The 12,469-nt window shown below is 41.6% G+C and overlaps 1 protein-coding gene across 3 annotated transcripts in view; it reads right to left on the bottom strand.

Annotated features, from left to right (window-relative positions):
* The window catches only part of NTPCR (nucleoside-triphosphatase, cancer-related), a 33,817-nt gene extending 24,184 nt beyond the window's left edge, over positions 1-9,633 (bottom strand). For all 3 annotated transcript variants that reach the window (XM_030935590.1, XM_030935587.1, XM_030935588.1), the window contains exons 1-3: positions 9,425-9,633; positions 4,415-4,577; positions 3,180-3,276 (exon numbers count right to left, since the gene is read on the bottom strand). In XM_030935590.1, coding sequence (XP_030791450.1) covers positions 3,180-3,276; positions 4,415-4,577; positions 9,425-9,458 — 294 coding nt within the window. In that variant the 5' untranslated portion in view covers positions 9,459-9,633. The remainder of the gene's footprint in view (positions 1-3,179; positions 3,277-4,414; positions 4,578-9,424) is intronic.
* Between the last annotated feature and the right edge of the window lie 2,836 nt (positions 9,634-12,469).

Here is a 12,469-nt window from a genome sequence, read left to right as displayed (position 1 = left end):
ACACACACACACCCCTCAAACTATCTTTCACTCATAATAGTGAAATTTCTTACACACAATGGATATTTCTTATTATCAGAATTTGCGTTTTCATAGATCCCAGCACTATGAACTAACACTGTGTCCCTTTATAAAGGGTTTCTAACACTTCCAGTTTACAGAAAGAAATCCATGACCCTGACTGGGTAAGAATCCTATATTAGTCTATTTTCACACTGCTATAACTACCTGAGACTGGACAATTTATAAACAAAAGAGGTGTAATTGACTCACAGTTCCGCATGGTTGGGGAGGCCTCAGGAAACTTACAATCATGGTGGAAGGTGGAGGGGAAGCAAGGATCTTTTTCAGGTGGCGGCAGGAGAGAAAGTGCAGGGGAAACTGCCACTTTTAAAACCATTGGATCTAATGAGAACTCCCTCACTGTCAGGAGAACAGCACAGGGGAAATCACCCCCATGATCCAATCACCTCCCACCAGGTCCCTCCCTCCACATATGGGGATTACAATTCGAGATGAGATTTGAGTGGGGACACAGAGCCAAACCATATCAAATCCCCTGCCAGGAACTTTTTCTACATGGAATGTACACGTCTGCATTTGGCAATCAGAATATAAAAAGTTGGGAGAAGTCTGCATTTCTTTATTTTTTAATTAAAAAACAGATTCATCCTCTGATCTGGTCAGCATATGATCTCTTACATAATCTTGCAGCTAGACACTAAACACCTGTGCAAACTCTTCTCCCAGGATTTGGTCTACTCTGCCTGAGCAGGGTAAGTAAAAAATTCTTTGTATTGACCCAGTCAGTTCCTAAAAGCAGAATGTTCACTTGGAATTTCATTTGAAGTATTTCACTTGCCTTTTGAGCATTTAAGTAGAGAGGAATGTATGTGACAGGAAAACAACTAAAAAGAAAAGTATCATGTTCTCTGCTCCCACACAACACAGCAGCCACAAGAGTCACCAGCACAGGAACTGTGGGAAAGTTTCAAGAGGAAGGAATTAGGGAAGAAGGAGGTGGGAGGAGGAAACAGGGTATAGGAAGAAAAGGAGAACTTGGTGGATTCCAAGAAACACAATCCCCTGCTGAAACAGACCATAAGATACCACTAGCCCTCTAAGATTAGAGGATATCCTCAGAGGCTATAGCTAAAATCTTCAGCAGCCTTTGGGCAACCACCATTACATACTTCAGCTGAGCTCTGAATGTCAAGGAGCAGAGAAGCAAAGATCTAGGAAGATAGTTTGCTCACCAAAAAAAAAATGGCAAGTGCCAAGGGCCTCAGCTGGCATGTGTGGGAAGTCTGAGTGAACCAGTGTGGCTGAAGAATGGCAAGATGAGGTCAGAGGTTAGTAAGGCCAGATATCACAGGGCTACAGGGCCTTCTAGGCCATTGGAAGGACCTTGGACTTTATTCTTGGTGCCATGGAAACCTCTGGATGGTTTATAACTGGTTTTTGAGACAGGTCTGTATCATCTAATTCTCACAAATCAAAGTATTAAGTCTATAATAGATTAAATGACACTCACATTCCTTAACATGGTCCACAGAGCCCTGTATCTCATGGCCCCCACCTCACCAAACTTACCTTCTTCACCTGCTCCTGCTCCAGGGCTCTGAGGTCTTAATGTATCTGTTCCTGCCATTCAGAATATTCTCCCCAGACCTCCCCACTCTGACACATATGAATACCCCAACACTAACTCTCTCTCCAGTGCCCTCTCACCTGTTCCTTTCTGTTTAAATGTCATCTTCTCAGAACTCTTTTCTGGTTCCTTGGTCTAAAGTCAGTTCTTCCTGTCCCTCCCCACAGCACCCTGTTCTTTCTTTCACAGCATTAATGACAATGACAAGTATAAATTCACTGAGTGTCTGCCTTTCCCACTAGACTAATAGTTTTGAGAGAGTAGAAAACATGTCTGTTTTGTTCATGACTGTATATGGAGTACTTGATAAATATCTGATAGATACATAAAACAATACATAATCAATAAAACAAAAGTTGTTTATTTGAAAAGATCATCTAAATTGACAAACTTTTAGACTGACCAAGAAAAAACAGAAGATTTAAATAACTAAAATAAAGAATGAAAGAAGTGACAATACCACCAATCTTACAAAATAAAAAGCATGGGTGAATCTATGAAAAACTGTATGTCAACAACTTAGATACTTCAGATGAAATGGACAAATTACTAAAAGGTACAAATTACCACAACTGATTCAACAAAAAATAGAAAATCAACAGACCTATAAGAAGAGATTGAATTGGTAATTTAAAAGCTTCTCACCAAGAAAAACCTAGCCTACATGGCTTCTCTAGTGAATTCTATCAATCGTTCAAAGAAAAATCAATACCAACCATCCACAAACTCTTCCAAAAATTAGAAGAGAAGGAAAATACTATGAGACCAGTATAAACCTGATACCAAACTAACCAACAATATCCCAAGAAAAGAAAGCTACAGACCACAACTTTTGTGAATAAAGATGCAGAAATCCTCAACAAAACATGCCTGAGTAAACTCTATACAAATAAGACACAGTTAATATCATACATAGTGGTGAAAAACTGAACACTTTCTAAGATTAGGAGTAAGACAAGGATGTCTACTCTCACCACTTTTATTCAGTGTTGGACTGGAGGTTCTAGCCAGGGTAATTAGGCAAGCGAATGAAATAAAAGGCATTCCAAGTAGAAAGAAAGAAGCCGTAAGATGTCAATAAAGTTTTTTTCTTTTTAAAAAAAGGTAATATAATAATATGTGTTAACTGCTTACAGTACTTGGCAGGCATTCAATAACAACTGGCTATTATGTTCATATAATGACATTTTCTCTTCCTAAATGTTTGTTGTGCTGTGAAACCAGGTTAAGATATAACTGTGAGAAGACAGAGGAAAGACCTATCTTTGGGAATTGGTACCTGGGCATTAAGAGCCTTTTCAAAATAAAATATTTATATGTACTGAATTTATAGGAATTTAATTGTAGCTCAGAGTGACAGCAAATTATGTTGTTTATCCTTATTAAGACTCAATCACCTGATGACTTTGCAACTGTAAAATGCAAAACCAGGACCTTTAAGAGCAAAAGGCATTCTGTTTCCATGGCCAGCAACTCCCACAATGTACTAGGAGTAGACGGGTTCAAAAAGCAGAAACCACGTACTCACATTCCTCAAGACGGGGAGTGCCAACTGCTCAAAAGAAGTCATGTCAACCACATACTGCCCAACTCGGCATTCATGTTTTCCAGGTGGAGGCTCTAACCTGAAGGAAAAGACATTGTGTTCTTTGTTGAAAAACTCCTGTATTGATTTCTGGTTTTTAACTGTTCACTGAGCCTCTGGCATTCCACATATGCTAAATCATCCTTAAAAATGGAAAACACAAAATGCGGTGGTCTGCTGCCTGAGACCAGCTCAGTCGGGGAGACCCTAACCCAGTCGTGCTAGAGGAATTAAACACACACAGAAATATAGAGGTATGGAGTGGGAAATCAGGGGTCTCACAGCCTTCAGAGCTGAGAGCCTCGAACAGAGATTTACCCACATATTTATTAACAGCAAGTCAGTGATAAGCATTGTTTCTATAGATTACAGATTAACTAAAAGTATTCCTTATGGGAAATAAAGGGATGGGCTGAAATAAAGGGATGGGCTCTGGCTAGTTATCTGCAGCAGGAGCACGTCCTTAAGACACAGATTGCTCTTGCTATTGTTTGTGGTTTAAGAACACCTTTAAGGGGTTTTCCGCTCTGGATGGCTCAGGTGTTCCTTGCTCTCATTACGGTAAACCCACAACCTTCCAGCGTGGGCATCATGGCCATCATGAACATATCACAGTGCTGCAGAGATTTTGTTTATGGCCAGTTTTGGGGCCAGTTTATGGCCAGATTTTAGGGGGCCTGTTCCCAACAGTCTGCAAAGCTGATCAGGTTTTCTCTGCTTTGAACAGAGCTACCCTAAGTGTCCACACCTCCAACAATGGGCCTTGCAGTTACAGCAGGGCTATCTCTTAAGGTCCAAGCAGCTAATGCATCAACAGTCTTTGAAAAGTGGCACCAGAAACAGGACTAAGAATTATAAAGTGAGAGGAGTTTATGACTTGGTGAATACGTTTTAAGTAAAATATCACTTCCTTATACTTTTTTCATGTGATGGTTTCATTCTGTTTTCTGTCTCTGAGAAATCCCTAAAGGCCCAAGATTCTTGAGGATAGATGAGATCATTGGGCTCAACCCTGTGCCCAGGGAGAAACTCTCAACCTAAAGGGAAAGCAGATAGGCATCCAAGGACCCAACAGAGTATCTGCTTTCGGTGAATTTAGCTCTTGTTGAAAAGCTCCCAAAGCACAGATGGAAGGGGAGCTTAGATAATAAAACACCACAGAAATGAAAAATCAGTACCCAACTCTCGATAAAGGCCCCCGGGTGCCGGACAGCGTGACGACATCGAATCCTATTCTTCTCTCTCCCTGTCTGACTTCTTCTGTATAAAATCCATCGACAGGCACACCAGAGGATTTTAAAACCTCACTGGCTTTCTGGATCAATGTTGTTTTTCCAACCCCTAAAATTAAAAAAAAAAAAAGAAGAAAAGCCCATTAGGAAACATTCCCATACTAGAGCACACACAGCCCTTGCGGGCTCTGAGACAGCAATTACGGTGGGTAGAGAAATGGGCTGTAAGTGGATTTATGAATATGAACTTCAATTTAATTCTGATTGCTCCAGGTGTTAAACATGCTTAATTTCAAGTAGAAACAAGCATAATAAAAACATGAATGATATCTTGAGGTTTATTTTTAAATTGTAAAACACTGTTAATTTTGTCACATACACAATCCCAGAATCAACTGAGTGGTTCCTGATGATATTCTCACGTGCCATTTGCATCCTGTGAAATGGTTTACAGTTTCCATTTTTCTGCCCAGGAAGTAACACTGGTCACACTTGAGTCAGGGGCTGGGAATTTAAGATTTCAGCTTTCAAGAGATTACAAATGGACCTACACTTAACAGTGGGAAAATCAGTTTGTTCCTCCTTGGACTTACATTGCTGTAACTCCTGAAAATGTGTCTCTTAAATACCATTAGCATCCCTGTTAATGGTCACTTTCAAACTTTTTCATAACAGCAAGCCTATCAGGTTGGCAACTCCTTCCAACATCATCTTCTCCAGGGTCTGTAAGCATTTCTTCACCTTTATCCCCCTTCCCCAGTTTGAACCTATGCACCTCCGCCCCCTTATCCTCCCCACCTTGATCCTTCCTTTCCATCCAGCCTGGCCAGCTGACTACTCTGATGAACTCACGGGTTTATAAGCACCAACAGGTGCTACCTAATACAGTAGTACTAATCACTGATATTATGGAGCCAGACACTGTTCTAGCACACTTCAGAAGCATTTTCTTGGTTAAGTCCTCACAACCATCCTCGGAGGCAATTACCATGTTTACGCATATTTTACAGATGAAGAAACTGAGGCACACAGTGGTTAGGTATTTTACTCAAGGCTATACCCCTCATAAGGACCATACCTTTCAACATGGGCCTTTACCTGTCACCATGACTTTTTAAAACATGAGTCTTGTTCCCAATATGGATTTAAGTAAATAGCATCATGACTACCCTACAATGGAAAGAGAGAGAAAACTCCTAGCATGTCTGCAAGTGAGCTATTTTGAGATACCACAGAGTTGCAAATCATGCTATTTCTAAGACTACCCACTCTTTTAAACCTCCTTGACACAAAATATGATCCATTATTCTTATTTAATATACCTATCTTCACACTTCACATTAAAATAATGGCGCCTGGCTTTCTGGAATGTGAACAGCAACCCAAGAGGATTCTGGCTACAGTGAGCCACAGTGAGCATGCGGCTGGTAGAACTGTGTAGAACATAAAATGATGAAATTCTAATCCAGCCCTGGCCCTCAGTAACAACTGCTTTAGGAAAGTCACTAAAGAATCTGTTTCATGCAAGTAATGGCACTGCTGAATGTGTAAGCTGCTACTCCTTTTCTGAAGGGCAATTTCAACGTGCCTACCACAGCACCCTGCAGTTCATGACCAGGAATTCATCCTCAGGAAACAACATCCACAGTACAAAATGTGTGAAACAGGACATTCACTGCAACGTTCTTTGTAATAGCAAAACACTGAAAACAACCTAAATGTTGATTAGTAAGAGAATGTTAACTCATGGCACCACGCATACAATAGCACATAAATACACAGGAATACCACGCAGCCATTAAAAAATATACTGCTTATGTGTATTTATTAGCATGGAAAATAGACCACAGTGTATGAAAATAATATATGAAAAAAGCAGGTTAATAGCAGAAACCATTCCATTATGTTTTTTTAAAAAATAGTCAAGTACGTATGTGTCTACAGAAAAAAAAAAAATGTCAAGAATACAGAACAAAGATTTACAACGTTCATTTCTGTATGTTGAAATTCCCTGTGATTGTCACTTTCTTCCTTGAAACTTTGTTTTGTTTTTTTTTAATTCTTATCCTGAATGGTTCTTACTCTTATCCTAACAAAAAACGCAGTTTATATTCTGAAAAAGATAAAATGGAGCAACGGTAACTATTCCTGTTCACAAAGGGTATACTCTGGGGACTGTATGTTGTGTAGAACATAGTCCACCAACAAATAGGAAGCACTAGGGCAAAGTCTCTTTCGGCTTCTTCAGCTCTAGGAATCTTCTTTCAGTTAATTTTTTCTTCATTAGTTAAGCTGCTACCCCAGTGCTGTCTGGATAAGAAATGTCCTCTGCTTCAGGAGACCTTGAGATGGTAGCTGTATACCAGGCACAAACAGATCAGAAAGCTCTGGAATTATTTTGGTTCTGGTTCTCCCCTAAGCAAATCCTCAGATAAAGATTCAAGTGCAGGTAGTTTAACCTGGGCAGTGACAACATGATGGACTGGTAGGGAAGAAGTTCAGAAAGGGAAGGGAAGGACACCAGCAGGAGGTGCACTATCCAGCAAGTTCCAATGGGGCCCCTGGAGCTTCATTCCACTGGGCAATCCTAAGGGACAAGTCAGGGCAAGTGGCTCAGTTATCCCGAGGAGTATGGAAGTAGGGAATTTATCAACTAACTTTCACCAATCACCGGTTGAAGGCTAATCCCAGGGCACAGGAATTCCCTGGCTCTTCTGGCCTGCTCTGTGTGCAGGCCAAGTGGGCTCCAGGGACCAGAGAAAGCCCTCCAAGATGAGTCACGGGTACAGACAGCTGGAAATCGGAAAAAAATGCTAAGTGCCAGGGACACTAAGAGGATATGCAACAAAAAGTGACCTCTTTGCGAGGAGACTTTACCTGATGGTCTGAACATGTTGAGAAGGCAGAAAGAAACTAGGCAAATAAAAATACCAGACAATAACTCCTAATGGGGAAAAAATGTTGTGTGTAAAAGGAAAAAAAAGAAAAAAGAAAAATTAGAGGGCATGGTGGTGCATACCTGTAGTACTAGCTACTAGGGAGGCTGAGGTGGGAAGATGGTTTGAGTCTGGGAGGTGGCGGTTGCAGTGAGCCAAGGTTGTGTCACTGCACTCCAACCTGGGCAACAGAGAGAGACCCTGTCTCAATAAGAAGAAGGAAAAGAAAGATGGGTAAGGTGGCTCACACTTAAAATCCCAGTATTTTGGGAGACCCAGGTGGGAGGATCATTGGAGGCTAGGAGTTGGAGATCTGCCTGGGCAACATAACAAGAGACAGGTCTCTCCAAAAATAAAAAAAATAAAAAAAAAAAATTACCTGGGTGTGGTGACATGCGCTTCTAGTCCCAGCTATTCAGGAGGTTGAAGCGGGAGGATCACTTAAGCCTAGGGAGTTTGAGAATGCAGTGAGCTATAATTGTTTCACTGCACTCCAGCCTGGGTGATAGAGCAAGATCCTGTCTCTAAAATAAATAAATAAATGGAAAATAAATGATAGATTATTATGTGGCTCTGTTGTGATTATCTTTACATGGCCATAATACTATAAACATTGACTAATACAAGTTACGTTGTAACTACATTAAGAAGAGGAGGAGAAAAGACAAAGGTGTGTGAATTTGAGGACAGGTTTAAGAGAGCTACACTGTAGAATCTGAGTCTTTCAACTACGTGTAGATAAGACTTTGATAAAGAAAGCAGAAACAAGAACCACCACCAATACAATCATGGTAAGAGGACACCTCCATTATAAAACACACAGATGCCTTGAGGTCAAGCTGCGAAGTATGAAACTGCATTCCAAGTTTCAAATAAAGGACTGACAAAGCAACTTTCAGAAAACAGTTCTTTGCAGTACTTAGGAGTGACTTTAGATAGCAGGCACTTCTCAAACCACCCTCCTCCTCCTCCTCACCCTCTGCTCCCCATCTCCCCCATCCAATGGCTGATAAAATTCCAAAGTCTGCAATATTAGCGGTAGCCTTTGCTACTTACGGCTAAACACAATCATTAAAATAAAGTGAAAGAGAATTCTAGATCCAGGGTTACAGCCTTTGATATCTGAACCCACAATAAACGTCAAAATTAGATTTGCCTTAAAAAGCAGCTGAAGAAATCACTCTCTCCACTCTTAGCACATCTTTCTTTTTTTTAGTCTATCTGATGCGACAACCACCATCCTACCTGTCCTTTTTAGTAATGCTTGATAAATGGGGAGCGCCTTGATTTAAAAGCATGTCCTCCTACACCTCTCATCTGACCTCAAAGCTATCCCACTTCTCAGATGAGAACTCCACAGGCCACAGGGTTGAGGTATCTGACAGACATCAGGAGAGGACAGCGAGAGGAACAAGCAAGAGTGTCTAAGAAGGGCTCCTGTAGGTACCAAAGCTTCTCCACCTGTGGCCTCAGCTGTGGTGGGAATTCGTGGGGATGGAGATGGGGATGGGGGTGGGGGGATGAACTTAGATGGGAAAGAAAGGTTACAACTTCAGCTTTGCTCTCCTCCAACTAAAATTTACCATTTTTTTGCACGATGAATGTAGCAAAAACCCACAGTAAGGAAGTACCTGTGACTACCAATAGAAGAAATCAGACATCTCCACTTCACATTACGGTTGCTGCAGATCTCTTGATATACCATTTGTGCAGACCACAACGTCAACACTAAAGTAGGAGTTACCGCTGCCGCTGGCCCCTGCGGTTTCAGCCCTTCATCAAGAAGCCGGTCTAGGACCCCTCACAGTGTGTTCTAATCCTTTAGGCCCTACGTCTTTTAAATTACATTTTCCAGGAAGGAGTACAAACTCTTCAGACTACCAAGCCCGCCATTTAAATTGGGAACTTCAGAGGCCGGAGCCCTAGAGCCGGGGACCCTCCCTAACAGCACAGGGTCGTCCCCAGCCCGCGCGCCCCCACCCCCTCGACCTCTCGGAGGTGGGGATCCCCGCAGGGTTACCTGGGGGCCCCGTTAGGAACACGTGCCGGGCCATGCGGGTGGGCGGGGGTAGGGGTTGCGGTCAGGGAAGCAGTCCGGGTTGGGGTCGCTATTCAGCTCAGGTCCGGACTAGGGTCGCGATTCGGGACCCGCCCACCGCGTGTCGCAGGCCCAGCTCCCAAGCGGTGCTTCGACCGGAAGCACCGCCCTCAAGACCACGCATGCGCATTCTCCCGCCTCCTCGATCCGCGCCTGCGTACTCAACTCTCGGCATTTCTGCCTCTGCGGTGGTAGTTCCTAAAGGCGGAGCGGGTTGTGCGGTCTCTAAGTTTCATTCTGGGTTCCGGGCTTTTGTGGGGTATTTGCAGAGATAAGTGCGTGAGAACGTCAGTTGTTAAACTGTTGCTGCTTCAAGTGAGCGCCATCACCCAGGTTCTGCCCCTTGACTCCAGACCTAGGAGCTGAAATTGCCCAAGGCTGCGGGGACAGCCCTTTTGTAGAAGGTTTGTGACCTAGAAGCATTCCTCAAAGGGGGATGCCATGTTAATGACTCCAACTTTGTTCTCAACCATTCCTGCAGAATAGAATCAGCTGGGGAGTTTTAAACTTGTTCTGATGCCTGGGTTTCACCTGCAATAACAAGAAATGTCAGAAGACAAAATTACAACAAGTTTAGTTTAAAGATCTAATTGGCTTATATTTAGGATCTAGAATCGGGAAATAGATCATTCCATTAAAGCAAATAGAGTGTTCCAGTAAGCTGCGCAGAGGAGGCTGGTTTTATGGGCAAAAAGAGGCTGAAATAAAAAACAACAACGAGTGGGTATTTCAAAGTTACTTTCCTTATAGGGTTAAAACAGATTGGACTTCGTTATTGTACTGACTCAGGTTGATTAGAATCTCCTGGTTTTTGGGAAAACTGGCTGTTTCAAAGTTCAGTTTGGTTACCTGGCACTTGGCACAAGTGACTCGATTCTGGTTTGGTCTAGTCTGCTAGGGTCTAGTATAGGAGGTTAGTGCAAAACAATGACCTCCCATATATCTTGTTTAACATGAGTAATTGGTCTTGGGCGAGTCCTGAGCTTCTGTATTCTTTTTCTTGTTTCTAAACTCCAGGAAGTTCCTGAAGTGCGGTAGGGTTGAGAACCACTGGTGTAGTCAGACTTCCCGTCCTCAGCCATGCATAGGAAGCCTAGTTTTCCCTCTTTACCTTCACACCAAAGTGTATAAAGGTCTCTTGCAAAGAATTAAATAGCTTCTCCGTCTCACTTTACCACTGCAAGTGTTCCAGCCAACGAATGACGTGGCAGTGGCCTTGGGCCACATTTACCTGTAAACTCTTTCAGTCTAACATGTGTACAGCTTAATTTGTGGTCAATCATTCCCCATCCTGGCTGAGAAAGCAATTCAGTGAGTGTTCAACTTAATTGATTTCTGCCCACGCGTGGACCTCCTGGTTTCCCTTTAGCCTGAGACTTATACCAGTCCAATGATTATCTAAAAAAACAAAGTCGGATTTGTAAAATACAGCTGTCATCACCATTTCCGCAACACTTGTAATGCTATATTATTATAACAGTATACTATTTATTATCCCAGCTGGTAATGTAGGGTCTTCCACCTTGATTTATTTTGCACTCCATGCATATTGAATACAATGAAAAGCTGATATAGTAAAGTAAATCCATAGGAGGAGCTTCCAAAAAAAAAGGAAAAAAAAGTATATATCTCTTGTATCAAAAATATTAATTTTAAGTGTTAATCATGTGGCATTTTCCATCACTGAAAAGCAGTTTGGATTTGCAAGGCTCACCTTAAGTTGGGTTATTTTGTTTTGATGCTGTACCTGGAATTCTGGCATCAGTTTAAATAGCTCAAAGATACATGGAATCCAGATATAGTGAATCAATGTCTCACAAAACAGAAAGAAAAGACTTCATAGATGAGTGTTCTTTATCCATGGAAAATGAATTATTTGGATGTTGGTTACATGGATATCTTCATGTTAGAAAATTCATCGATTTGATGCTTAATTTCTACAGTTTCCTGTATGCGTTATTAGGCAACAATAACAACAAATTAAATAGCTTGTATCTCTTAGAGATTAACAACAAAAGAAGATGACATAAATGGAAACAAATTTTAAAATAAATGGGATCTTAAAGTATTGTACCATACTGAATCCAACTTTTGCTTCTTATCAACATCCAATGGACGGATGTTTGTGTCTCCCCAAAATTCTTATTGTTGAAATCCTAACCCACATGGTGAAGGTATTAAAGTGTGGGGCCTTAGGGAAGCAATTAGGTAATCAGGTCATGAGGGTGGAGCCCTCATGAATGTGATTAGTGCCCTTACAAAAAGGAGAAAACTTGCTTTCTATCTCTCTGCTCTCTGCCATGTGAAGATACAAGAAGACTGCTCTCTGTCAACCAAGATGAGGGCCTTCCCTAAGAACCCAATCATGTTGGCACCCTGATCTTAAACTTCAGCCTTGAGAGTTGCAAGAAGTAAATGGTTTTTTGTTTTTGTTTTTTTTTGTTTGTTTGTTTGTTTAAGCCACCCATCTGTGGTACTCTTATGGTAACCTGAGCTAACACACAAGGTAGAATTACCTAAGAAACAGGTGATTCCAATGATTTCTTCCTGCAACATCTGGGTGCAGCCTCACTTTTAACAGGATGCAGTATAGTTCTTTATTAAAGCAGTTTGTAGGTACAACTCTACAGTCTCTATGGTTATAAAATACCCTAAAGTCCAAAAAACAGTTTATTTTGTTTTCATATCTACCCTTTTCCCAGAACTGTCCTCATTTTTAAACTGCAAATTCTGTGTCTTAGAAAGCCCCTGAATCCAAAGCAAACCAGGCTGAATGGTCATCAAACTGTTAAAGGAACACTTGGGAAGTAATGCAAACAGTTTCGTGTGGTTAAACAAGGTATTTCCTTCTTACAGACAAGTCAAAGGCTAATCATACTTTATTGTAAGCTGGTCATCTTGTCAGCTGTGGTTATAGAATGACTGTTTAATGCAGTCTGTACCTAAAGTCTGAGCCGTTCATACCCT

This window comes from Rhinopithecus roxellana, chromosome 8 (assembly GCF_007565055.1).
Source record: "Rhinopithecus roxellana isolate Shanxi Qingling chromosome 8, ASM756505v1, whole genome shotgun sequence".
NCBI classification, from domain to species: domain Eukaryota; kingdom Metazoa; phylum Chordata; class Mammalia; order Primates; family Cercopithecidae; genus Rhinopithecus; species Rhinopithecus roxellana.
Note: the sequence above shows the minus strand (reverse complement) of the source record. Positions and strands in the feature narration are given on the sequence as shown.